Source organism: Toxotes jaculatrix, chromosome 6, assembly GCF_017976425.1.
Source record: "Toxotes jaculatrix isolate fToxJac2 chromosome 6, fToxJac2.pri, whole genome shotgun sequence".
Classification (NCBI taxonomy): domain Eukaryota; kingdom Metazoa; phylum Chordata; class Actinopteri; family Toxotidae; genus Toxotes; species Toxotes jaculatrix.
In genome coordinates, this window is record NC_054399.1 from 4,649,412 (window position 1) to 4,676,860 (window position 27,449).

Sequence of the window (27,449 nt, forward strand, 5' to 3'; positions counted from 1 at the left end):
GTCATCAAGTGCTACTTATAGATTTCAGAGCAAACCTTTTTTTTTTTTTTACTGTAGTGCTAGGCAGTGTGCAGCACAGCAGTCACTGAGCATAACAAACGCTGGTGCAGGCTGATTTGGTTCGGTGCAGTCCTGTGTAACTGCAGCCTATTCCGTAGAGAGTAGAGGGAGTGCTGTACCACCTGCTTATTGATCAGTTAAAAGATAAGACTTGCTAGGGCTAAATATCTGACGCCCAAGGGGAGTGCTGCCGTAGAGCTGCCTTTCTACCTTCCCTGGAACCCCGGGGATGCGGATCGAAGACCACGCTCTCTACGTTTGTGCGTGTATGTGAGAGAGAGAGAGATGACATTAAAAAACCAGTGACAAAAAAGTATTGTTTTTCCCCTCTCACTAAATACTATACCCATTATCAGCGCTTTGTCCTTCAAACTGGAGTAGGCAGGAAGCATAATGGGAACCATGGCAACGAGACAGCGAACAGACAGCACTGGTTAAGCTGAGTGAGGATGGATGGATGTATGGATAGATGGGATTTTGCGAGAGGACGACTGAAGGGGAGGCGAACTGAGAAGATATGTGGGAGAACTAAATATGATTCTCAACACTAGTTTTCAACACCCTCCCCTCTTACATGCATGTTTGAATAAGACACACACACACACACACACCAACATACACACTACAGCACAGTGGAACTTCATCTTATTTGGCAGATCTGTAGGATTTAGAGGCATAATGTGAGCCGGTGCTTTGGTTTAATAAGGGCTCCGTGGGTTTTCCTTTACAATTACCAAGTCTCAGCTATCAAAGTTACTCATTAAACATGTACAGCCTGCAGAATTCAGCTGGACTCAAACCAACGGAAAGGACGCAGCTATTCCCAGTCACTAAGGTTTCGGCACTAAGTCTATTTTGCGAACCTCGGCTAACAGCATGTAGCGGCTGGCATTAAGGTTTGCTCAGATGTTATGCTAGTTGTCCCCTGGCAGTAAGCTGGAATTATAATGTCAAATTTAAAACAAACGTCACAGAAACAAACGTATAAGGATTAATGTGAAATTATTCTAATTTATTCCAGGCTTAATCCCTCATAATATCCCTGGTAAGTAGCTGTAAGAAGGCAGATGCACATACACTCAGTCCTCCATACACACACACACACACAGTAAAGCCTAGAATAAGTCCCCTTTCCCTGAGTAACCACCACAAGGAAAAAAATAATCAGACCATTTCTCTTTTTCAGACAGATGAAAGAGGAGAAAAACAGCAGCCCGGTAAAGCAACAGCAGATGCATAATAAACAAAGAAATAAACGATAATTTGCAGCAGGTTTTAACCTCATAAATTTTAACTTGTACTATTTTAGCTTAATGAACTATCTTTTGTAGCATATTTCACTGCAGTAAACAATGACTTGTGAAATGTTTATCCTGATAAACAATAACTTATCGCATCTTTAAGCCTATTGAATTTTACCTTGCAGAATGTTTTAGCATGTTGAGCCTAATAAACATTAACTTGTAGCATGTTTTAGCTTTAGCATGTTTTAGCTTTAGCATGTACTGAACTTATCGCGCATATTAGCTTAACGCACAATAGCTTGTAGCACGTCGAATTAACATGTTTGGCCTAATGAACGACAACTCATGGCATTTCAAACTTCGTTAATCGTCATCCTTTAAGCATTTTCTCTTCTAAATATTAAAGATATTCTTTAAACGAACTTCAAACAAAGCATAAATCTCACTTTGGGGCTCTTGGTCGAAGTCCATTTCCCAGCGTCGTCTCTGTCTCCAGCTGGCACAAAGCCACGGAGGGCTCACTGTTGCTCCGTTGTGCTGAAAGTGTAAAGATTAATCGCCGCTGCGGTCTTGAGAAGCACATTCACCAATTAACTGAATCAGCTCGTCCGCCATTTTTTTTTTTCAAACTACCGCTTAAACTAAACCGTTGTTCTCGCGTTAGTTGGAAGACCCGACACACCCATTGTTAAACCCCTGCAGGTGTTCGCACTGATTCACCTGACCACGCCTCTCCTCAGGACTAAGTGGGCATGCGCAGACCTTCCTGCTCTCCTTTTATCGAAACTATAGATTTTTTTACTAGTAGCAGCAAAAACTGTGGCAAGCCTGATTCTCAACCTGAGCTCTCTGCACACGTTTTAGTTGGACTGACAGTACCACAGACACATCATGATGCGAAGCTCTTTAGCTTAGTCATAACATAATTACATGCCCGCGTCTATCGTGCAACACAGCTTATTCTGTTTATGCAGCGCAGGTGACAGTGCAGACCATGGTGCAGGCTCTTTAGAATATGGTGTTTTACCTACAGTGATTTTTCCTGTTCCGACCATATACTTTACACATGAATGACGTCTAACTCTTTTATAAATTAATTAAGAACCGTGGATGGCATAAGTGCTGACGGTGTTCCCGTGGAAGCCAATCAAAACACACCTACTGTGCTCACCACTTGTACAGTACTTTGGGCCTAAAACACCCAACCAGGTCCGTTACAGTTTGATGAATTTGCCTGACACCTGACTGACAGTGTCTTTTGCCCGAATTCTTCTCTCCCGTGTTGTCTTGATGGATTCCCAGGGATCACAGAGGAGCTGAGAGTAAGAATATAATGCACTGCTGCACTGATGGGCACAGAGATGAGAAAAAAAAAAAAAAAGGTCTGTGCTGATTTTTGTTTTGTTTGTTTTGGCCACCCAGATGCTCTGCAAGGGTTTGAAACCAATTGTAAAGTGGTTTGTCTTTATCACTTAATAATCTAAGAGGCAAATGTTGGATTCTGAGCTCACAACGTATTCAAATTTTGATATAATTTCTCTCATCATCAAGCTTTTAATCTCACTGTGTCACTACCTGTCTTTGAGTAAAATATACTGTTGTATGCTGTTCATTTTGCCCGTAGGCCCATAAAAAGAACCTGTTCACTATCTTAATACACTTACCCTGAGTTGTGACTTGATGTATGCGCTCAAACACTGAGAGCTTACCAGTGTCAAAGGACCTGAGGAAGACAGATTTAAACCATTTCATCTCATCTCATTTCCACATCCTCTGGTCCCCCTCTGCTTTTGCAATCTTCCTTCCTTTCCTTTCCTTCATTAGATTGCACCCTGTCCTCGTTGAAAGACCAAGAAAGAAAGCTGGTTATTCAGATTTAAATCAACACTGACAGAGAAGCAGATGTAAAAAGAGAGAGGGGGGGGGGGGGGGGTAAAGAGAGCTACAAAATTTGTACCTGACGTTGTTAGTATTAATGTGATTCCACAGCGAGGACTGGGATCGATGCAGTCAGATGAGGGACTGTGTTAACATCCTAATCTCTAATAGCATCAGTGCAGCCAGACTATAAAAACCTCTACCAGTTCAACCATGAACACACACACACACACACAAGCAAAGATCAAGATGATACGGCAAACAGAGAGGACATGAGGAGCCATTAGAGGAGGACCTGCATTGTGTGTTGAAAGAGAATACCTTGATAGCCTCGATGACCCCGCGTCAGACTGTTCCTCACTGTGGTTCACACAACAGCAGCTCAGCTTCCAGGAAAACCGCGGATCCAAAATCATGAAAAGAAAATGCCAAATGTATTAAATTTTCATCTGATTTTTTTTTTTTTTTTTTTTTAACTAAAAAGTGGAGGTCAATTTTCATCCGTGGTGTGTGTTAATTTTCTGAACTCGGCGTAATGAAAACTTTAAGCTTTACTGAGTGAAGAATGATTCTCTCAGGCTAGAACCGTACAGTATGTACTGTATGACTAATGCAGACATTAGCTCCAACATTAGCTCATATTAAAGCTGAACTAGACAGGGGTTTTTATGTGGGTAAAAAGCACTGTGCTATCAACCTACTTAGATCACATACCAGACTGCGCCACTAGTTTTGCCCTATTTGCTAAAAATAAAATCTGGTGCCAGGTATGTTCGGGGTGGTGGGAGGGGGGGTAGGTACACAGGGAGTGACAAATTGAAACCAAAAGTTCAAATACAAAAATTGCTCTTGGACAGCTGTAGTAGGAGTTACTGAAATGTATATGAATAAACTGCTGAATCACTGTTACACTGATAGCACAGCTTTTTTCTGTGGGTCGCTGTAACTTCTGACACCAGACTGTTCAGTTGTGAGGATACATGTAGTAGTGTCTCTGGTCCTGGAATTTATTACTCTAAGAAGAGACGAACCATGACCTTGTCCTCGTTGCAGGTTGTTCTAACAGGTTGGTGGGGGGAGGAATAGTTCAGTAGAATCTACCGGTCTGATGTGTCTCACGTGTAGAGTCTGTTTCCTGGGCCCAGATTAAATACATTCATTTAAGTCAACGACGACTGATGCAAGTGTGTGTCTTGTTTTTTATTCATCAGCTGAATGAACCTGTTTCGCCCAGAAAAAGAAGGACCTGACAGTTTATATACAGTCTGTAAACATCCGGCTGTCTATATTTTTCATTAACGATCGTGTCTCCACAAGCTCAGCGAGACGAAGAATATTCATCCTGATTTAACTACAGCAAGTGTATTTGGCATTTTAAAAAACAGCTAACTAACGTAGGCCAGATGACCTATAACAGGACTCCCGTTGTCCCCTGGCCTCTCCGAAAAGCTTTTTACTGATCAAAGTTAGACAAAAGCAAAAAAGATTTAGCCATCTTTTATTTTTTCCATTGCTTTAAAACATTCCAAATCTAATTCGGACTCATTAGTAAGCCTCTGGAGTTCTTCTGTCTCGTACTGCAGACACAACCTCTGAGACTTGCGTGTGTGCGTGTGTGAGACAGCATCTTTAATTACCCAGGTAACACAGCCAGATGCTCCATCACTCTGGCAATGGCAGTGATTAAAAGCAGTAAAATATTCATTTCAATCAGACACCCACATGCCACATGTATAATTAATGCACAGCGGAAGGACACAGCAACTTTTACCACAGCCACACACACCATACACACATTTCCATCACCATATTCCCCCTACACGCTGCAGCCAGCTGCCTCGTGTGTGCGCTGAGGGGGATCCAAGAAATGGAACTGCGGATGAGCCACTTCGAGCAACACTCCACAGGGAGGTCAGAGGGTAGCCAGACTGCATTCTGGGACATCATTCAGCCACCTACACAGCAGATGTGTTGGGTTGCTCTCTCACTGCCCTGACTCTCTCTGGGAGTGTTTTTGTTGGAGAAACAGAATCTTGAGTTTGCCGTCTGCCGTGTAGTGTATCCTGCTTTCTCTGCAGTGGGTGTGCTGCCTTTACTGCTCCTTCTTCTACTTTTCAACGCTGCTCCGCTCGTCAATACCTTGAAATACCTGCGAGCGGTTTGTCGAAGGTCTCAGAAGCAGTCTGATGTCTCTGGTGGGCGGGAGAATATACAAACACAAAACAACCTGAGACTTGAGGTGAGTTTACAGACATAAAGTAGACATCTCTGATTTCCAACTCAGTTCGTGGAACAGATTTTATCTGCCCAAGGCTACGTATGTGAACAGAAAAAACACGCAGAGTAGGACTTTCCCATCCAGTGTTTGAGCCGAAGTATGTTAAAAACAAATGTTTGATTTAAATGTAAATCACACCAAAAGAATGCTCTCTTTCACACACTTGAAATGGCATCTTTTCTTTTCTCCTGTCAATCCCCATGGTTCCACTTTGTCTATTTTCTATTTCTGTCCCTTCACTCCATCTGACTGCTGTCTCTTTGTTTTCCTTGATTAAGCCCTCTGTTGCAGTATTGTTTAGACTCCAGCAGTAGGCTACAATTACTCAGCGCTGTGTGTGTGTATTGTATCACGCTCATTACAATTACCTCTGGGTGTGAGTGTGTCATCTGTCGCCTGCTCATGTTCCAATTTCTCTCTGAGTGGTGAGGGAGCTGCATCCAGATGCTTCAGCGTGTACACAACAACATGGGCAGGAAACGGGAAGTCTCCATTCCAGTGAACGGAAGTCATGGTGAAATCTGTGCCACCGGGAAGAGGAACACCTCAAAACATCTCACAGTTTTGGTTTACACTTTTCTTCAACATCAGAAAATTAAAAGGGTCCGTGCTCAAAAAAAAAAAAAAAAAAAAAAGAAAGAACTTGGATGTTGCTCTAACGCTCTTTAATACACAAAAATAAAATAAGATTCACTTTGTATTCAACAAGCAAGAACTTGAAACGGTTGGAGGACATTACTAAAGTGCTGCGGTGAGGTCGACTGATGGGAATTCTGCAGCTTTCATTTGATTACGGCTGGCTGGGTGTAATCTTGTCTACGAGATTTCCAGACTTTACATCTGTCTGATCAGCTGTGAGAGGCCAGCCAGGAATTTCCCCAGGAGCCTGGCATCAATGAGTAACTGCTATAACTGCTGCTGCTACCACACACACAGACACACACAGACACACACACACACAGAAACACTTCAGAAGAAACTCATCTTTCACCCACTGTCTTAATTGGTTGGTGTGACGACAGAAGTGCTCTGATGTTCTTATGCAATGTCACATAGACTGATAATTTTCTCATATTCTCTCACACACGCAGACACACACAGTACGTAACACATTGTGTTTCCATAATCCTCATTCCTCTTGTTGATAAATGTACATTTTTCATCCATTTGAATTTTAAATGTAATGGAAAGGCAGTGGAAATGGCTTTTCGGCGCGCTGGTAAGCACAAAACCAATCACTGGCCACTTACAGACACAGACTCTAATATAGACCTACCCTGTCTGCAGTAAAACAAATCATCCACAGCAGCTGTAAGACTCCTGACTGATGTCTTGTAAGCTGATACAGACTCTGTACCTAAAAAACATGACGCAAATAAAGCAATTCATCCCAAAATGAAAACACAGTAGTACTCCTTTGATTTCACATTATAACCAAGTGTGTTTGTTTCAACACACATAAAAGATTATCAAGATATGAACCATAACCGCCCTCCCCTCCTCACTGCGTGACTGCTCCCGCAAGCTGTTGCTGTAAATAAGAATGTTTTCCCTGTTAAATAAGATTTCACAAAATCCCATGAAAGATTTCTCAAAGCTTGACAGTGGATATTGGCATTCCTGTGCAGAAGGCCGTGTTTTAAAACCTGCAAACAACCCGGCATAAATTTACACCATTAAGCGCCTCGGGCAAGAGAATGCAGAAAGTGCTGTGTGTGTGTGGCATGAGAATGTAGGAGTCGTAATGAGAATGTAGATGTCCTCTGCCTGGCATGGACACACCCTCCAACATGAGCACACAAAGTGCTTACTCTCGTCCGTTGCCGTGTGCCGATGAATAATGCACATATTAATCCTGCAATGTATGGGAGCTTTACTAATTAATTCAGCATTTCCCTGTTCGAGGTTATCTAATTAATGTGGCATCTTTGTAGTCACTAGGCATGGTGTTGTAGTAGAGGGAGAGGTTAGGAGGGGTACTGATTTTTTTTCTATTTATTTTTGATGGCTTCTTCCATCAATTTTTCGATTTTCTCCTCGTTTAAAACAACTCCAGCCGCTTCATTTCACATAAGCACGCCCAGCTCCATCCTCCAGTGGGAGTCCTGAGAGCAGCAACAGGGATCTTTGCAACTGTTGGTGGGAACTTTACCCCTTTAGTACCTGTGCAGCAATTTCTGAGCACCTGAAATTTAAATGATGAAATGTCTTTTGGATGTAGTAAATAGTCCAGTCAGTGAAAAAAACTACTGATCTACACCCCGTCCTTTGGTCTGTCACCCTCAGTAGGAGCAGGGACAGGGGTTGCTACAGCTGTCTCTGAAGCTACAGATGGGGCTGGACCTTTGATTTCTTGATCCACATTTGGGGAAGGAAGAAGTGCATTCTGGGCAAGCAGAGCTGCAGGCAGTACATTGGGGAGTGAGGCAGGACTTTGGGGCAGGTGGGGTTTGCTTGCCCTCTCTGGCAGTCCTCTCCCCTGGTCCTTAGCGTTTTCCAGCAGCACCTGGACGCTCTTGGTGAAGACTACACGAGGGTCAGTAGCAGGTAGAGCAGGGCAGATGCAACTTTCCCTCAACTCCAGAGCCTGGATAACAAAGAGAGAGAGAGAGAGAGAGAGAGAGAGAGAGAGAGAGAGAGAGAGAGAGAGAATGAAGAACAGATACGCAGGTAGTTTCACTATGTTACTGCAGTAAGTGTAAAATAATAAAGGAAAATACACTTTTAATTCAAAATAAAAAAAAACATAATAACCCATTTACAGAAATGAATAAATGAAAAGCATTGAGTCAGGTAAATATGTACTGACTTATAACTGCAGACAGGTTTATGATGATAAATGTGTTTATTGGTTTGGTAGTGAGCCATTTGTTGTTTTTTTGTTTGCACTGTAGTAGAACAAGAAACCAGCTACTTGTTCTTTTTTTACTCTGTGATAAGATGTTTCATCAAAACGCAGCTGTGAAGTGAAATGACTGCGACACAGGACAGAGAGGAGCATGTGAAGGACCACAGACAAGCAAAGACAACAAAGACGAAAGCAGCGTGATGAACACATGAACTCAGCTAAAGACAAATGAACAAATAAGGACACCACGGAGAGAATCAACAGGCCTACAAGTTTGCAGCCGTGCCAGTGGCTCTTTGAAGCCGCACTAAAGCACATTAGTGCTTTGAGTGTGTTAGCATGCTACTGTTTGTCAGTTTGTGCTTCACACAAACTACAGCGGAGGATCACGGCGGCGTCATTAGTTTGGCAAGCATTCGATAAGAAATCAAAATAATGGTCAAATTAAAAAGTCATTAAGCTTCATCCTCTGGGGGACCAACTGTCTGCTGCTAACATGGCTCTAAACGTCCCTGCAAATACCACAGGATGCAGCTTTTCTATTTTAAATCAATCCCACACAAGCTTGGACAAGCAGAGCTGGTGGGAGTGAACCACAAGCACTTCCTAACAGTCAGTCTGTCTGTCTGTCTCACACACCCGACTCATTAATCACACACTCAGAGTCACCTGCAAGTCTTTGAGCATACACACATGCACTTGGTTTCCTACTGAACAGGGTCTCCCTCTCATGCCACCAGTGGACTTAATGCGCTTTGCTTAAGGATGCTGAGTGCACTAGTGGAGGCAGAGTGCCCTCACAAGAGTCGGGTTAACTAGCTTGATGCTGTCACCCCTCGCAAGGTTAAAAACATCACATTATGCATCGCTTTCGCCCGACTGAGCTCAGCCGTTAAGTGGCTCATATGTGCCGCTATGCTGGATCGAACGAACTGGGGGGGGCGAGGAGGGTGTTGCAGGTAGCAGAGCCGACACATAAACACACACACATGCACACGCACACGCACAATGCAGGCCAATGAATCCCCCAAACAACAGTCTTCATCACTTCGCTGCCTGTGGCTACAGCCTGGCCTCAGCAATGACTGCTGCTGGAGGTCAATCTACCACACAGGGATGTGATTTGATGCACATACATATAACACACACACACACACACACACACACTCTAACACAGTGAACATGCACACATTCGACAACACAGGCACCTGATGGACAATTAGTGGTTTACCCATCTGTTCGTCTTTCGTGCTTGGAGCATCTGACTGTGTGTACCAACAGTCAAACTCACACTCAAGGTTAAATTCGCTGCCGCCTGGTCGACTGTTAATCTCTCCCTCCGCCTCAGACACAAACGCACATGTGAGGCGTAACGATTGCCGCTGCTGACGATTTCTATAGAAGTCGCTGTCTTAACTGCCTGTTGATTTCCATCTAGCCTTAAGACACCATTGATTGTCGAACCACAGCACTGGCACAGTGTGTGAGCATGTGAGACTGAGCTGCTGCTACTGTGGGGCTGCTCCTCAACTCAAAGCCTCCAGGAAATGTAGTTAAGCAGATATCCAGGCGCCGGTGTGGCAAAATGATTTTCCTGTCTGCCTAAAACCCTGCATCTTTTCCTCTCCACCCCCAAGTCTCTCCTTCCTGTCTGCCCTCCTCTCCACATGTCTGCAGGTGCGTATACATCTCTCCAGATGCTTCATTAGTTCAATTAAGGCTCCATCCAACAGCTCCTACGGTTACACCGTTTGTCCTAAACGACAGACAGGTGCAGGGCTCCCTCCTCACACACGGATCAAAGAGTCTTACTAGAGATAAACACACGAATCAGAGCTGCAGGTATGTGTTTACTTAAATAACTGAAGAAAAGGAGAAATGTACTGTTAACCCACGCTGTTATCTGAACCAAGCAGGGAATCAGGGCTCTGTTTGTCTGTACCTGTGGTATGAAGGACTCCATCTGAGTGACTCTGTTCCTGTGCGACGGGTGTGTGGACAGCCACTCGGGGATGGAGGACTCTCCTGTCAGCTGGTCTCTGATTTCCAGCTGCTGCCAGAAAACGGGGCCCGCTCGCACATCTGCACACGCCTAGGACGGACACACACACACACACACACACACAACCCATGGAATCAGAAACACAAACACAATGTGGCATCCCTCTGTCTTGTGCTGTGATGGAAATTCTTTCTAAAACCATCATTTCGTTTCATTTGACAACAGTGCCCCCTAGTGCTCTGCAGACAGACTACTGGGCTTGAGAGCAACAGTGACATTAGAGTGTAATTCTGTGCATTATCCCCAATAAAGCACCAATGATTTTGAGTGCTGTCACTTCAAGTTAAAGGGGTTACAGTTTTAATCCCTTGTATGGGTCAAGATCCAAAAATGCTATATCCAACATTTGCCATAATACAAGTCAGCGGTATCTTTCATTAGATGCCCACTTTTTTTCAAACCCCACACTTCCAGTTTGTAACGCTGGCTTTATTTTAAAAAGATTAAGTAAATCCCAAGCTAATGTAACCCTGATGATGTTGGGATCATCTCAGCAGGTCAAAAACAGACTGATTGTTGTACATCTAGTTCAGTATATGTACTGTGCATTGTCCCTGTTTAATCAACAAAAAAAATGTTTTATTGTCATACATTTCATGTCACAGGCTGAGTGGTACTCCTTGTCAGTAGAGTGCCCCTTTAAGAAACAGCACACTTGAGACGATACCTTAGCAGCCAACTGCAATCCGACTTTGTCAGCCTCAGCCTCTAGTTTCCGACTGTAGGGACGGCTGAACATCAGCTGAGGGAGACACAAACAGCATCATGTATTCATACACACTTCCCTCAGCAAAAGTCTGAGTCCATTCCAGTGCTTTCATTTTCAGACTTCAGACACATGTACAATAATGGTATTACAATAACATACAGCAAAATCGTGCTGTTGCCTTGTCAGTTAACATGTGCGCATGTGTATAAAGTGTGGTGAAATTTTGATGTTACTTCGACCGAGTGACAACCAGCAAACAGTATTATTCAGTGTACACAGGTAACGTTCTGGTGTCACACCTGTGTGAGCTTGTCCTGTGCCCACTGTCCCAGCAGTGCCAAGCTGTCTCGAGGACACACGGCCCAGATGGCTGTCAGCAGAATAAGGGACAGGAGGTCCACGACATGAGACAGACTGGCCTGCTCCGCCTGGGGGGGGGGGGGGGGGGGGGGTGACAAGGAGGAGGTGACATAGAAGAAAAAGGAAGGAGGGAAGGAGAGAAGTGAAGGTTTGGGATAGAAGTAGGGATAGGGAGAAAAAAAATTAGAGGCAGAAAGTTTTTGGGAGGTGAATGAGGCAGCTGGAACATATTGATCGTTCCCATCTATTTTGGTGGAACTTAAACTCTGTAACAGATTTAGAGGTTTTAACAGCCAATCCAATAGAGCACACCTACTGGGTAATACCAAGCCCATCGATGCTCATTCCCTTCATCTAATTAAAATCTCCTTCAAGCATTTCCTCCGAGGACGTTTAAAGTCTCGAAATACCCACTTCATTAGACACTTTTTTTTAAAACAAGAAGAATGGGCTTTTATTGCCGGAGTAAAAACAGTCATCTGAGGAGAATTAATAAAGCATGACAGTGCCCTAGGTCGACAGGTCTGTGGTCATCATAGCACAGGCAGGATTAGTGAGTGTCTGGAGGTGATTGTCAGTGAGTCTTAATCACTGGCTGATGCAACAACACTGCAACTGATGCCACTTCAGCCAATACTATACTTCTGAGACAGAGTGGAGGGAGGGGGGGGGCTGATGATGAATAGTCAGGTCTCGCAGTGTATAATGCTCATAACTATAGGAGGTCCACATGCATATTTTATAACCTTACGTGGGAGAGGCCTGGAAGATGTCCAGCTGTAACTTCCACTCTGTGTGCCAAGGGGCTTCGAAATGACTAAACTTTGTTCTTGAACATTATTTGCACTTTAAGTGTTTTCAATGACTCATCCTCATACGCAGCAAGGTCTGCTGCTGTCAACTCAGCCTCACCGGTGTCAGCACACTGTACTCAGGTCTTTGTTCACTGCAGCTGCGCTTCAGCCTCAGGAAATCTATTAATTCTTCACAGAGCTAAACAGGTTTCCATATTTCCTACACTAAACTGTGCTTTTAAACCTCATACCACTGCAATTTGCACTGAGTGAAAGCACATGAGAGAATTCTCTCTGTAAATAAATAGTGACAGGTATAATTCCTTGCTTATTGTACTAACAATAAAGACCTGTTGTTACTGGGCTGTGAGGCAGTAGAAACAAGATGACACAGAGTGGATTATCACTGTGTTCACAAGGTCACTGCGACACATTCCTGTAACAAGATTATCTTTAAAAGACAAAGTGACCAACTACCAGTGTCAGGTCAGGCACTACAGTAAATAATACAATACCTGATATGATCGGGGATTGAAACAATGCCACAATCACAGTCTGAAGAGGCTTATGCACTTACAGAGTGCCCCAATATTGCGTGAGCCATCTCGTGTCCCAGGACAACGGTGAGCTGGTGAACATCTGCCACGGCGTCCAGCATCCCCGTAAACACGAACACTTTCCCGTTCTACACAAAGGAAATAAAAATCCAAACCTGAGCCATATGGTGTTTAATTTACAGTAAATACTGTGTATGAATTATTTACTTATTATTTGGAAAATTTTTCCCATCAGATTGATTTTTCTTGTGGGCAGGGCGCAAAAACTATTGTGCGAAAACTTATTTTATCCTGATCAATCACTGTCACAAGGATACACAATGAGAGAAATACATTTCACAACTGACTCCATTATGCTAAGATATCCTCACGTGAGACTGCAGATGCAAAAGGCGTGATAATACGAAAATAAGTCTCTAAATCTTTGTCTTTCTTTTACTGACAGGTAGGACAAAGGCGTTGATGTTGGGATTCTGCACCACATGTGCTCTCCAGGTGATACCGGACACTTCAGGGATGTCCTTGTTCCTTTGTGCCAGATGCTGCAACACCCACTCTACTGCTTTGTGACGAGGGTCAGTGACTGGAACCAGCAGCTCTGCAAACTCCTCCATGTACTGAAACACACACACACACACACACACAAAGCTTTTAAGCAAAGATTTTCTTTTGCTAACTTTTCATCATACCACATTTTCTCCACCTGCATCTATTTAGCTGTTTGCTGACTAGTTTGATGAATCATGTAAATAAAAGGATCATATGGAATTTTCTATCCTTAGTCATCCTGTAACACGCATGCGCGCGCACACACACACACACACGCATCATGTGTGTCCCCTCTCCCTCTCTCACAGCCTCTGAAAGTGCAGTAGCCAGCTTCATGTAGTCCTCTTTGCTGAACACCAGGAGGCGTATCCGTCCCGTCACGGGGGACTCATCCAGGTGGGTCAGGAGAAGGAGAGCTGCAATCACCATGGCAACACCTGCCCCTGCTGCCAGATGCCAGCGGCGCTGCCAGGCCCATTCGCGCATGAGCTGCCGGCGGTTGTCTGGTAGAGCCACCCACCACTTCCTTATACTCCTGCACACAGAGGGAGGCCACACAGTCTGTGATATGTTTGTGTAGCTCACACAGCCTCAAAAAAAAAAAAAAAGATGCTGCCCTACAGTGGTAAAAATGGAAATAAAAGAATAACGCTCCTGCCATGTCTAGTAAATCTGCGAAAAGGCAAATAAAAAACCAAAAATCCAAAAGAAAAGAGCAACAATAGTTTCAGAGTGGAGTGTAGGAATCCAGACAGACGCACTGAGATCAATAATGTCTTTTTGAAAGGAGGCTTGGCTGAGAGAACAACATCAAAACAGGCATAAAATATGTTCACAACAATGTACTATGCACAACATGCAAAAATAATTTTGTGTGCTTGCCCAGAAGAAACAGTCAAATATTAAAGCAGACAAGTAGGCCAAGACTTTTTGAAATAGTGACTAAACAAAACAGCTCTCTGTATAACAGGGAGTTCCATGAAAGGAGGCTAGAAACGTTTCCAAATGAGTTATGTGACCCAAAACAAAACCAAATGAATTACTGAAGCCTCGCTGATGGTGTGTGTGATGGAGCCCCGTGTGTGTGTGCCAAATACGCTACTCCAGTGATTAATTTTTACCAGTTAATTAAACCCAATTAAGGCAGCAATTCATAGTGTAATTTATTTGTTCTTATTTAAATGACAACATTAATACAACTGTTGATAAAACAATTAGGAATGTGTTCATTATTTAACGAACACAATACTTTAAGTGTAATTAAATCATATTGTGCCTTAAAGCAGTGAAAACATTTGCAAACTATAAAACGATTGTTAAGAATTTTCTTGTTTTTCTATTTGCACTCGAAGATAATCAACTGATATAAATAAGTGTTCAGAATAACTATACATAATCATTTTTTGAGATTTATGTTTTGAACGTGTTACGAATTGGTTTCCACTGAATTACATTAAAATGTGTAAATCCATTGAGCACTTCATTAGGAACACTTCTACACCTGCTTATTCATGCAATTATTCAGTCAGCCAATCATGCGGCAGCACTGTAATACAGATACAGGTCAGGAGCTTCAGGATAGGAGGTTAATGATCACGTCAAACATCAGACCGGAGAAATAAAATGTGATCCCGGTGACTTTGATGTGCAGCTGACAAATCTGCAGAACTTAAGTGATATAAACATGTCAAGGAACATACCCAGTGTCAGTCCGGTGTTCCTAATAAAGTGCTGAATGAGTGTATGTTTTTATGTATGTTTTGATGGATTAATACAGGTTAGGCTCCAGTGTCTCCTACCTGCCCAGTATTATAGCCACCAGCTTTTGCAGAGGTTTCAGCACCAGCCATATGAAAGGAGCAGGCAGGGCCCTCAGGGGGGCTGAGGTGTGGAAGTGGTGTCCGCACTGTGCCTGGACAGGACCAGAGTGGAAGGGTGAAGTGGTTTTGGGACTAATCTGGAAACACACTGTCGGTCCATTGTTACGGATTAACACAGGTGGTCCAGTCGGAGTGGCAGCTCTTTGACAGCCGGTCAGAGAGGACACAGAGTGTGTCTTCTTCGGAGGACACCCAGCTTGTTTGTAGACCTGGACGTTTCGTGTCACACGTGCAGAGAGAGAACAGAAGCGACTGCTCCTGAAAAGACTAACTGAGAGTAAAACCATTGTCCTTGTGATGAAACTGCTCCCGATTCACTCACCGAACAGCTGCCAAGTTTTCTACTTTAACTCTGACTCTGAGGTCTGAAATTCCTCATCATACTGTCCTAATAACCGTCAGAGGACGTTAAACTTCCCCCTGTTTTTCATCTGACAGTCATACTCTCAGCTGTCAATGTCACTGCTACCGGAGGAAGCTAGCTGCAGCTAACCTCGGTAACCTCCGTCCGGCCGCCGCCATTCAAAAACCTTCTAAAAAGCTTGTTCTGTAACACCTCAACACGCCGGATTAAGCGTTTGCTTTCCTTGCGACGCGAAACGTTTGTGCTTTTAACAACGAAGTGAACGGAACTTTTGTTTTGGCAGTTTGACGTTCCCGCTTCCGAAATGATTCCCCCTAGAAAACGAATCCACGAACGCAAAGTTCCGGGCGCACAGTTTGAAATGTCGCGTTAAAGTCAAACCGTTTGATTCATTAATGAAATCGAAAATGAAGCGAGCGTTTTCTTTTCTCTGACAGGGAGTAGGCGAAGTTTTGGCATAATTTTTTTTAAAACGATGTTTAACATGACCAAACCTTAAAGCACTAAAAAAAAAATACATATCAAACTGTTCCACCAAAAACATTAAAGAAAAAAATACCACGTGGTACGAAAATACATTTTTATTTACGTGTGTAAAAAAAAAAAAAACCCACAGCATAACCGCTATCATACACTCTCTCACACCACACACACACACACACACACTTACTGGGTAAATCACTGGGTGTTTGGTTAAAGGACTTCAATATGAACTCTGCTCACAAAGTTTGATTCTAACATAATAAAATATTTTTTAAAAATGACATGAGAAAGTTTGTAATACTGATACAAAGATGCTTAGTATTTACATAAAAGTTTATACTTTAAGGAGCTAATGGTATGATAGTATATACAGAGAGGTATATGATAGTATAGTACAGAGAGAGAGAGATATTTGGTCCATCACAGTAAATAGTCATGTTCAGTTGATAACACTGAGCCTAGGTGTAACACTGTGTTGCTGTTTGTCTCTGAGGTTGTGTCTGTGGTGGCCTGTCCACCGTAGCCCGAAGCTCTGCCAGAATCCTGATCAGAGTCTCCTCCTGCTCCTTCCTGGGGCCTGTCCTCGCTGATCAGCTGATCAAAAGCAAAGTCATCTGAGTCCACTGGTCTGGATGAGGTATTTAAAGAGTCTCCCTCTTCGTGTTGCTGCTTGGCAATAAAGTCTGACTGGAAAAGGGCCTGGATCTGGGTGAGGAAGGGGTCTCCCTCCTCATCCGGCAGGGGCTCCAGGTACTTGGCGAGAGATGACAGCATCTAAAGCGAGGAGGGTAAGTCAAATGAGGCAGAGACAGTAAAATAGTTGAAGCAGAGGTCAATCAGTTTTAAAAACATGTTTTTCATTGGGATGGGATACAAACTGGCAGCACTGACGGACAAGACTGACCTTCTCCAAACAGGTGAGATGAGAGTCTTTCCGGAATAATCTGTCCATCTGCACACTCCTGACCAGCCAGAACAGGAAATAACAGTTTAGATACTCAAAAAATAATAAATAAATCAATCTAAATCACACCACATGTCAGAATGGCTACTACAGTCTCGTGTCTCACTCACCCAGGTGTTTGAGAGTATTTGTGGATGATCCACTGAGCTCTCCTCCTCGTCTGTTCCCAGTCTGGGATGTCTTGTGATGGTAAGAAGTCAAATCTGTATGGCAGCTCTGTGGAGGAACAGAGAGACACTCAGCCAGCGGATAAACTGTGGCACTGTTATATATATGTGTGTGTGTGTGTGTGTGTGTTAGACATACTCTGGGGGCCTGAGGGCTCCTGGATCTCTTTTACCAACAGACAGGTGGTTTGGGAGTGGGGAGATGGATTGGCTGGGTCATATGGGCTCACTATCATACCGATGAAGGGGGCTCCGCCACGTGAGAAGTAACTCTGGAACAATCAGGACACAGGAAATCAGACTAACATCATACACACAGACTAACTTGTAGGTGGCATCTCTCATCCATTCCTTTAACCTGGAACTGGTCCTGTGTGTTTATGTCCCGCACGGAAGGGTTGGGGTGGAAGGAGGGATGCGAGTGGTACCAGCCCACCACACTGAAGCCCAGGGACGACAGCACATCGCAGGCTTGCGTCTGAGACACGGGGTCCATCTCACACTGCAAACCTGTACTTACACTGTTACATGGCTCTGCTGCACAGATCTACACACAAAGAAATGTTTGTCAGAAAATACAAACTTCAAAATACATAGTCCATAAAATGATCTATTCTCATCATCCATGTTGTTGTTTTACACTCCTCCTCCTACCTTCAGTACTTTCTCTTCCTCATTAAAAGTCCCGCCAAGCAGACCGATGACTTCCCCCCGTGACACATGGGCGTGCTGAGGAACAAGTTACAAGGGACAATTATTCTACAAAAGAGGGAGAACTGGTGGTGTTTCAGACAGGCAAGAAAAATAAACAGAAGTCAAGTTAATTAGCTCATGGTGCATACACCACATTAAATAAACCTTCTTCTAAGCAAACCAACTTCTTTTTTAACACAATTTTCACTGTGTTTTTATCATATGGAGAAAAAACCCCCCCCAGCTCATGATGAGTGAGACAATAATATTAAATATTAAATTACACTTGACAATAGGACATGATGCAATCGAATTATAGACAACACAAGAAAGGTTTCAACCCGTTTCAACAAATAGACAAAAGGCGGGATAAATAAATGAGTGAGATCATAATTAAACAAACATGATTCATTTTAAGAGCGCTCTCTCTGAACACGCAGGACCGATTCCACCAGGTGAACACTTTCAGCAGGAGTGGTTGTGTGTGTGTAACATACCATGTCCATGATGAGAAGAGTCTCCGCACACACAGTAACCTGGAAAGGTTCCTAAGAGAACAGAAAAAAACAGAGCTTCATGCAAAAGATGACTAAAGTTGTAAACCACATAAACAGAAGTAGAATCAGTGAATTTATATTTAAAACAAAGTTGAATTTCTGATTTAAAAGATTTTTGTTTTTTGGGGGGAAAACTGACTGTGCTCTGCTATTTTAAAGTCTTATGAAGGTGATGGAGACATGACTCTGGTTACATAGGTGGTGAAACTCCATCCACCATCCTGCATGTCAGGCTATATTAACTGAGAGAGGTGGCCACTGACCTGTACATCCTCTCCAAAAGACCTGCAGGGAATCAGCTGGAAGGGATCGAAAGACCTGGTAGAAGGAATGAGATACTGAGAGTTTCTATGTGTATAAATACAAGGCAGTGCTGGACATACGGGACATGTTGCATCATCACGCTCACCCTCTGTGTCTGGACATCTTGCAGGGTCTCGGCTGCTTCTTCATCTCCTCTCTCCGCAGAGCGAGTTCCTCAGCACTGAGATGCTGATGGAAACACCGACAGCACAGGATCAGTGAATATACTGATGTGAATCACCCAGTGTGTGTGTCTGACGGTGTCCAAACCTCGTATGTCTGTCCCTCCAAGTCTTTGGCATCACACCAGTTTCCCCATATGTCCCTCACACGGCGCTTCCTGGTCCGCTACAACCAATCAGCAGTTAGCTCAGCGTCCTGCAGTCTCACAGTTCAGATGCTTGATGTTAGGTGTCAGGAGTTTGTGAGGACCTACCATGCTCTGCAGTCTCTGGGCGAGCTGATAGGCCTCAAGCACGTCTTTGCCCTCCTTATGCTTGGAGCGGTCCACCACCTTCGGGCGATTATACACTGCTTGCTCTATGAGACAAGAGACAGAGCTCAGAGTGAAAAGAGAATCAAGATTTAAAGAAGAGAAGAGGAGTGAAGAGAAGTAAACGCCTCCACAGGCTCAGCAGGGTTACCACAGTCAAAGTTGATGGCTCCGATCAGTTCCAGGTAGGTGTGTATTCTCCCAATGCAGTTGACGTCCCCACAGTTCTTCAGGCCTGGACGAACAGATGTCTTGTTCAGGTACTTTGGTTTGCTCTTCAACCTGGTGAACGACGACATGATAAACCCACCTCACCTGCACAGTAGCGGTGTGATTAAGAAATAAGATCAAACAGGTTTTGATACCATTGATCCAGGATGTAGTTTCTGATCTTCAAATATCTTTCAGGGGTCTTAGATGGTCGTCCCTCAAAGAACTCTGGAATAGCTTGTTTCTCATCCTCAGTGATGGTCTCTTTGTCCATGTCAATTTCCTGCTCAGGTACCTTAAGCTCCTCCTCCTCCTCCTCCTCCTCCTCTTCCTCATCCTCATCCTCCTCAGCCTCATCCAGGCCTTCTTCTGATCTCTGATTCAGAATCTGCTCGACCTTATCAGCAGGGTCTAGGAGGGAAAGCATAAGAATTTTCTTAAAAATCACAGTGTACAGTAAATCCACAAGAGAAAAACATGGACATGATCACAGCAAGTGTGTATTACCCATCCCATCACTACAGGCTTCTCCCAGTTGACCGGTCTGTGCTGAGCTCTCAGACTGGGAGCTCTGGCCCTCGTGCTCATCATTCATTTGCTCTGAGTCTGTCTGAGGGCAAAGAGGCGACGCTGTCTCGTCTCTTGTCTCGGAGACAGCAAGCTCCTCTGAGCGAGGGAAAGAAGACGAGGACTGATGACTTTGTGGAGGTGCAGAGACGTGGCTCTGACAGTGCTTTGTCTCCTGGGTGCTCTCCACCTCAGCCTGACCTGTCTCTTTCTGCTCTCCTGTGGGACGGTCCATCTGGATCTCGGTGCCCGTCGGCCGCTCTGGCTCACAGGACTCGGTTTTGAGCACAGCCTGCGATTTATCCCCAGCGTCTCCATCATCGCTCAGGTCATCGGTGATGTCCACATCCTCGTCCTCATCCTCGGAAAGCTTCTCTATACGGACAGTGTTGGCCAGAGTGGGCATGTGACTGGATGTGGGCTGAGGTGGGTGCAGTGCAGGTCCTGCAGAGGGAGCTGCAGATCTGGGTTCTGATTTCGCCTGAAAAAAAAAAAAAAGCCCACAGATGATGAAATGAGTTTGTTTGTTCTTCACTCTTAGGTCAAAAGGAATGCACTCCAGTTGTGAAACAGTCATTAGGAAAGCAAGAGACACTGCTGAAGTTCTGCTTTTATCAGGAAGCTCAGATCTGTGTGTGGATCTTAGTGCTACTTTAGTGGCAGCATCACACAGGTGATCATGTAAAGTGAGGTCTCACCTTTTGTTTAAAATACTGTCGGGCGTAGCTCTTCACCTGAAGCACAGTACGGCTGTCCACCAACTTGGCGATCTTAGTCCACCTGCGACCAAACTGAGCCTGCAGAAGAACACACACACTTTAATTTGGATAATACACACATGGAGTAAAACAAGCTATTGAGTTGTATACAGATATCAGTCATGAGACATGCTGAGTGTAGTGATATGTAAGTGATAGGTGTTGGAGAATGAGAGGAGCTTACCAGTCCTTCTTCAAACAGGTCTTTCTCCTGTTTGGACCAACGAGAGGAGGATCCCGAGCCTGTGGCCGAGGTCTTGGCTCGAGAACTGAACGCCCAGCAGAAAGGAGCGTGACATACGTGCAGGCAACTTGAGGAACAGGTGAACTGTGCTCATGCCAATGCTGAATGAAGATTTGACTTACCTCTTCACTTTGGGCTTGTTGTTAGAGTCACTTTCCCAAATGTGGTCAGGAATCTCCTTACCTGTCAGGTAGTATCTACAAGTACGGTTAAGGACCAGCAGATATAATGGTGAATGGTACTCAGTTATTGCCCATCAGAGGCTCTGCAGTCTGCACCAAAGCTACTTGAGACAGTGAAGCCATCATGACAGTATGATGGGTGTGTGTGTGGTGCGTTTGCGGTCAGTGAAAGGATACTGCTCCTCCAGAAGCATCCTCTCTATCACCTCCCTGTTCTCGGGGCTGATGGAGCTGTCCAGCTCCCACGGCTGCACAACGGAGACACAAAGAGTCTGTGAAACACACAAGCACCGACACACACACACACACACACACACACACACACACACACACACACACACACACACAGTCACACCGGAGCCACCTGAACGACCGACACTCATCAACTCCATTACCAGTATCCCAGCGCTGCTCGTCCACGCAGACTGCAAGAACTGATCCTGGACTAGACCTCCTCCGTCCAGCTCGCTGCAACACACGGAGAGAGAAAACCCGGCTGGTCAGGAACACAACACACAACAGCACGCGCGCGCGCACGCACGCACGCACCGTCCCACAGCTGTCAGCTCGCGCTGTCACACACAGGTCCAGCTGACAGTATGCGAGTCGGTTCACCAGGACAGGTCAGTATTCTTACTTCATGCCGCCGTCAGTCTCGTCTCCCTCGATGTCAACATCCACCTCGTCCTCCATGTTGTTGGATAAACGTAAACAAAGGAGAGAGAGACGGATAGAGAGAGAGAGAGAGGGGCCGCTGGCTGGAAGCGGTGTTCAGTTTCAGTCACAGCGACACCCTGTGGCGGGATGTACGAGTTTCCCTGATGTTGCTGGTCTTTTTTTTTTTGTGGCAGCTGACAAACGCGATGCTGCTTTACTGCCTCCTCCTGGATTAAATCCACCTCAGTGAAGCATTCCTCTAAAGCCCTCCTCTGAAATCACAGATTATATAAATAATTCTATGATTTCCATGATTGTGTGATCATTTCCTACTGTTTCTGTTTGCAGACAATGGAAACTCTAATGTTTAATCTCACTTTCCAGCTTCAGAACTGTGAACAGGTCGAACATTTCATTTCACTCAGGCGTCTTAACTTAGACAAACGCTGGACTTGGTGACTGGTGTTTGATCATCTGTGCTACATGGATTATCAAACAGGACAACCGGTCACAGGCCCACAGATCCACGGGGTCAAGGTCTCCACTGTCCCTCATGCCAGCATAGAAAGGGAGTCTTTGATGTATTTGTGACCATTGTTTCACAATCTATAGCTGCACAGGTTTTCAGTTAACCTTTAATGACTGTGTTAGATATCAAGTTAATGTTTTATCATCCAGAAGTTGCTGTTTACCACCAATTTCTTTTGTGCTCTTTCACCCCAGACATCACATCTTAGGTATCTCATATGTAATTTACAGTTACAAAGAATTTTCAACCTTATCTGGTGGTTGGAAACCAACACTCAAAGGCAGAGTAATGAACGATTACTTTCAAAGATCCAAACTGGGCCCTGAAATTCACATGTAATTCGTACCGTGTGTGATCCTCTCAATCAATTAGAAGGTCAGTTTCCTGATAATCTCAAACAAGTTTCACACATTTGTGGCTGTCAGTCTCCCTCTACGATGAATTCATTTAACACTTTTCTTTTCTTCTGGAGTTGGTGGGGTTTAAAATTTCAAATGTACCCCCCACACACGCACGCACACGCACAATAAACGCCAAAGACAAAGTGAAAGACGACAAAAAAGGTTTTATTTAGAAATTCACAGTTTCTAATGGCACTACAGTTTTTTGTAGTAACTCACTCCTGCTCAAAAATACTGTGCAGCTCTTCAGAGTACTCACAGAGAGAAAGAGAGAGAGAGGAAGAAAAAAAATTTAAAAGATAGCACTTGACATATAAGGTAGAAAAACAAAAACACAAAAAGGCATGAGGAGTCATACAAAGTGCACACTGAGCTCCTAGAATTTCTCACTGAGGGCTTTCTCCCTATTCGCTGTGTTATGGGGATAAGTAGATTCAAAGTAGTCTTTCTCATAACAGACTCTCACGCGTACATGAGATCAACAACAAGAAAAAAATTCTCACATGCATACACACACACACACACACAAACAAGATCATACACATTCAAAAAGGGTTTAAAAAAAAAAACCTCATGATTTGCTCGGCTTGTGGAACATACAGAATCACACAGTGTTCCAAATCATCCCCATCTTTGTTGCGTTCCCTTTATTTAACAACAATCCATGTGTCCTTCTCACAAACCACATTTATCAACCCAGGTGGGACAAACGCATAAAGTCCACGAGCAGTGACAAGTGAATAAAAGACGGAGCGGGTGCACAATGAGAGTGAGGATGCACAGAAAGATAAACTAGTCAGAAAAGCAGGCATGTAGACGGATAAAGCATTTCAAGCTCCTCATGGGGATATGTTAGAGTGGTTAATAAAAGCAGGCATATTAAACATTTTCTTCACAGTCACAGAGAAAGTCGTGCAGTGGGTTCAGAGGTGACCCCGGTGGGTGAGGATATGTGAAGAGAAAGCAGCGCTCTAGAAGCTGGTCAGGAGAGGTAAAGAGGCTCTAACAGGAGCGTAAAGTTAGAGGAGAAATCTCTGTCTCTGCCAAAACAGTCACAAGTCCAACCACAGAGCCGGTCAGAAACTGCATACACACGGAAAAAAGATCATTTAAGTTTAATTATTTAAAAACAAACAAACAAAAAAAAAGGATACCTCATTGTCTTTAAATATGAAACTGAATGTTATCGTAGGTCAGTAACAAAATCATGAACAAGGTGACGTAAAATCAGTTGGTTCATCCAGCAAAGACGCTGAGACGAGCGACGCGGACGACGGGGGAAAATATCAAACACTCACTTCAGCCACTTCCACTACCTCCGACCACCCAGCAGCTCTGAACACATACAAAAGCAGCAGCGTGATGATCCCAATAAACACGTCGGCTTCTAATTCAGCTCTCAGTTACGCCGGTGGATACACAGACTGCTGCAGGACGTGTGGCTGCACTGACGCTTCAGGCCGAGGCAAACAGAACTAGGCGACGTTATCATGTCAGAGCCCAAGATAAAGGTTTAAAAAAACATACAGATGTCCCAGATTGAGCCATCCACCGTGACCATGTGTCCGTACCGCTGAGTTTATCTCACTGTCATATTTCTATGTAACGTACTCACGTGGATAAACTACTGTGACACTGCAGGACTGGGAGAGAGGCAGGCCAGTGCCTATGTTAGAAAAATCTGTAGTCATTTAAATAAATAAATAGATAAATAAAACTGGTCTGTCAGACTCGACTGCAGGGTCCCAGTAGGCTGTGTGTGTGTGTGTGTGTGTGTGAGAGATGAAAGTGTAAACATTCAGCTCTGCTACCCAGTGTCCTCCAACACCGTGACCTCCAAAAAAATAACATAATCACAAGAATAAAATAAAGAAAACTTTTGCCTCCAAACTTATTGTGAGAATAATTCAAGCAAACCACACCAGAAACAATGGATGAAAAAATAAAACAAAACATGAAAGAAAAGGAATAAAACTGGGCTTGGCTCTGGCCTGTCTGAAACCACCCTCACAGTCAGAGTATCCACTGTGTAACAGCACAGTTTCTCTTCATTAGTGTGTGTGCGAGCAAACTTTTTTGGGCCCAGCCCAAACTAACCGAGCAGGTACGGTTCACAGAACGTTCGACAGACTGATGCTGCTCTTGTATTTGTAATATGAGGTTTAGTGGGACAGTCAAGTGAAAAGGACAAGCACATTCACACAGTTTCACCCCCCCTCCCCACGCAAACTTTTTTTCTTCATTCAGCTCATTCGGCTGGTTTGGAGCAGGCTGACAGAGACAGAGGACGACAGCACAGAGAGAGCCTGGCGTATATGAATGTTTAACACTGGTCCCATACCAACACCTGCAGTCATGTTAGGATGCAAAACTAAGACAGAATGGATAAGAGAAAATGACGGCAATGGAAGACAGAAGGAAATAAGGATACGAGAAGCAGTTTGTCATGCTCCGCGGTTCTCTCATAGACACATTTCATCCCAAAAGAGTAGTCTAATACTTCGTGATGCTCCCTGGAGGCGAAGGAACGTAGAGTTGAGGCCAGCACCTCTCCTCACTGTGCTCAGAGTTGGGGAGGAAAAAAAAAAAAAAAAAAAAAAAAAAAAATCTCACTGGTGCTCAACTGTCATGGGACGCTGTGCTTATCCATTAGAAAAAAAAAAACAAAAAACAAAAAAACATCTTGAACACACTTCAATGGATTTGACTTGTATTAATGCTTCACTCTCCACCACAGTGTCTCTCTCTGCCCACACCAGCCGTTCTTTACGTCTCAGGCTTTTAGCATTAAAAGGTCTAGAACAGATATAAAGGCACATAACCGTAAACGGGTCTTTGACAGGAGTGGATGAGGACTGGATGATGTCGTGCTACTGCTGCCACAGCCACTTCAGTTCCACGGTGCGCCTGGGTGTTCATGGGAAATGTGGTTCTTTGGGATGCAGTGAGACCTCATCTCCTCACAAGTCTGCTACCATATAGCATGTGTGTGTGTGTGTGTGTGTGTGTGTGTAAAAGTGAAGCGTGAGTGTTTCAGACATGTCCGGTGACGGCTGTCACCCCGATGGTCCCGACGCTGATCTCCTTGTTTCCCTTCATAAGCTGCTGCAGGCTGGGGAGGGAAGCGACGCCGCCCCCAGGCATGTGCGGGAACTGCAGCTCCGTCTGCCGCGACTTCCGCCTCTTCATGGAGCGTTTCTCCTGACGGGACTTGGTGGGAGGTTGCGGGAGGGGGAAACTCAGGCTGTGGCCGTTGCACAGGCCCGCGGGAGGTAAGGGGGGAGAGGGAGGGGGCAGGCGGCTCGTGTAGGACTCCTCAGAGTGGGTGGATGAGCTGCAGCTGCTGGTCTCTGAAGAGAACTCCTTAGAGGTGCAAGTGGGCAATGATGACACCTCCTTTGCGGAGGGAGTGGGAGGCGGGGGTGGGGGAGGAGGAGGAAGAGGAAGAGGAGGAGGAGGAGGAGGGGGAGGAAGGGGTAGGGCTGGGGGCGGTGCAGGGAGGCATGGGTGGAAGCCGTTACACTTGAGACCCCCATTTGTGAGCGAAGCAGAGGGATCAGATGCCTTTAGTGTCTCAACCTTGTCCAGTGACTTTGTCTTGCAGCGTTTTTTCTACAAAAAAACAGAAAAACACAACAGAGAACAAAGAAAATGATTAAAACAACATTTAAAGAAAGCAAAGACACATCTAATAATGTGAAGCCGTGTTAACCACTTTTGTGCTCGACACTGAGGTGACACGAGCGGGTCAGAGAAGGGCGGGAGAGTTTGAGGGGGAAATGACGGAATCTAGGATTTAAAAGTAAAACTACTCATCTAAACAAAACATTTCCACATGAGCCCAGAGCTGTGCTGTGCTGTTAGTCTAGACTTATTCAATAAAGGTCCACAGTGTCAGCAGAGAAGTGGTTAACAGACGTATCAGGTATGTGGAGCAGGCCGAACACTCCTCAGCTCCTCAACGCACTTAATGTACAGACTGACTGACACCAGCAAACAACACAGCACTTAAAGTAAGGCGGCCGTCACAGCCAACAGCAGCAGTCGGAAACAGACACTGTACCTTTTTCTCTGGAGAAAACCTTAGAGGTTCTACAATGTACAAGTCATCTGGACCTACTGGGGAGGGGAGAGAGGGGCCAGGTTAATGATGGAATGGGAAACAGGAAAACATACATGTAACAAGCATGAAGTGACCTTGCAAGTAGTTTTAATAAATAAATCATGGTCTAATGTCTGCACAGAAGAGAGCACATATAATTTGACAAAATAAAACTACAGTTAAGCTAAAGTCACAGAAAAGCATGAGTTATTTTATTATTAGTTACTACTTGCAAATGTCTACCATGAGCCAGCAAAAGCATCGTGCTCTATTATTATTACACTCCTTAAGCCTGCATGTGGACACAAGCTGGCAATGACAGCCTCTCAGCCTCAAGGGCAAACACACTCACACTCTCTCACACACACACACCAACACACACACACACACAGCTGAGGGATAATGAACAGCAGAGGGAGTTTCAGGTTTCATGAGTCAAAGACTTTATTCTTTTATTGCTCGCGCCAGCCTCTCCCTTTGGGGTTGTGTTGCTCGAGGCACGAGAAACACCAGGGATATCAGCCACTAAGCACGGCCAACATGTGTGAGAGGAAAC

The 27,449-nt window shown here is 44.5% G+C and overlaps 3 protein-coding genes across 6 annotated transcripts in view; all 3 read right to left on the reverse strand.

The window, feature by feature from the left end:
* Positions 1-6,109: 6,109 nt before the first annotated feature.
* On the reverse strand, positions 6,110-15,872 carry oma1 (OMA1 zinc metallopeptidase). Its single transcript, XM_041041290.1, has 8 exons — positions 15,139-15,872; positions 13,646-13,874; positions 13,234-13,407; positions 12,811-12,918; positions 11,379-11,507; positions 11,038-11,112; positions 10,251-10,400; positions 6,110-8,047 (listed from the first exon to the last, which is right to left on the reverse strand). Exons 1-8 carry the CDS (start codon positions 15,504-15,506, stop codon positions 7,715-7,717), a joined length of 1,566 nt encoding a protein of 521 aa, XP_040897224.1. The 5' UTR covers positions 15,507-15,872; the 3' UTR covers positions 6,110-7,714.
* A 280-nt stretch (positions 15,873-16,152) lies between these two features.
* Positions 16,153-21,898, reverse strand: mysm1 (Myb-like, SWIRM and MPN domains 1). Its single transcript, XM_041041309.1, has 20 exons — positions 21,842-21,898; positions 21,600-21,672; positions 21,382-21,452; positions 21,145-21,219; positions 20,963-21,047; positions 20,719-20,817; positions 19,961-20,501; positions 19,609-19,864; positions 19,395-19,525; positions 19,187-19,290; positions 19,021-19,098; positions 18,857-18,939; positions 18,711-18,765; positions 18,388-18,438; positions 17,852-17,926; positions 17,556-17,744; positions 17,337-17,469; positions 17,141-17,246; positions 16,971-17,028; positions 16,153-16,840 (listed from the first exon to the last, which is right to left on the reverse strand). The coding sequence occupies exons 1-20, from the start codon at positions 21,895-21,897 to the stop codon at positions 16,487-16,489; spliced, it is 2,673 nt and encodes an 890-aa protein (XP_040897243.1). The 5' UTR covers position 21,898; the 3' UTR covers positions 16,153-16,486.
* A 1,040-nt stretch (positions 21,899-22,938) lies between these two features.
* The window catches only part of suco (SUN domain containing ossification factor), a 37,012-nt gene continuing 32,501 nt past the window's right edge, over positions 22,939-27,449 (reverse strand). For 3 of the 4 annotated variants that reach the window (XM_041039805.1, XM_041039808.1, XM_041039807.1), the window contains 2 exons: positions 26,855-26,910; positions 22,939-26,403 (listed from right to left, as the gene is read on the reverse strand). In XM_041039805.1, the coding sequence (XP_040895739.1) occupies positions 25,825-26,403; positions 26,855-26,910 (635 nt within the window). In that variant the 3' untranslated portion in view covers positions 22,939-25,824. The remainder of the gene's footprint in view (positions 26,404-26,854; positions 26,911-27,449) is intronic. The other variant, XM_041039806.1, reaches the window with a different exon arrangement.

What these genes read in the sequence shown, in the direction of transcription:
- oma1 (XM_041041290.1), bottom strand. Translation starts at nt 15,506, where the DNA reads ATGGTTTTACTCTCAGTTAGTCTTTTCAGGAGCAGTCGCTTCTGTTCT. An exon ending in TCAACGCCTTTGTCCTACCT is followed by an intron (nt 12,919 to 13,233) that starts GTCAGTAAAAGA and finishes TCCTTTGTGTAG; the next exon opens with AACGGGAAAGTGTTCGTGTT. An exon ending in TGGAGTCCTTCATACCACAG is followed by an intron (nt 8,048 to 10,250) that starts GTACAGACAAAC and finishes TTTGTTATCCAG; the next exon opens with GCTCTGGAGTTGAGGGAAAG.
- mysm1 (XM_041041309.1), bottom strand. Translation starts at nt 21,897, where the DNA reads ATGGAGGACGAGGTGGATGTTGACATCGAGGGAGACGAGACTGACGGC. An exon ending in CTTTTGGAGAGGATGTACAG is followed by an intron (nt 18,439 to 18,710) that starts GTCAGTGGCCAC and finishes CTGTTCTCTTAG; the next exon opens with GAACCTTTCCAGGTTACTGT. An exon ending in GGAGCCCTCAGGCCCCCAGA is followed by an intron (nt 17,247 to 17,336) that starts GTATGTCTAACA and finishes GTTCCTCCACAG; the next exon opens with AGCTGCCATACAGATTTGAC.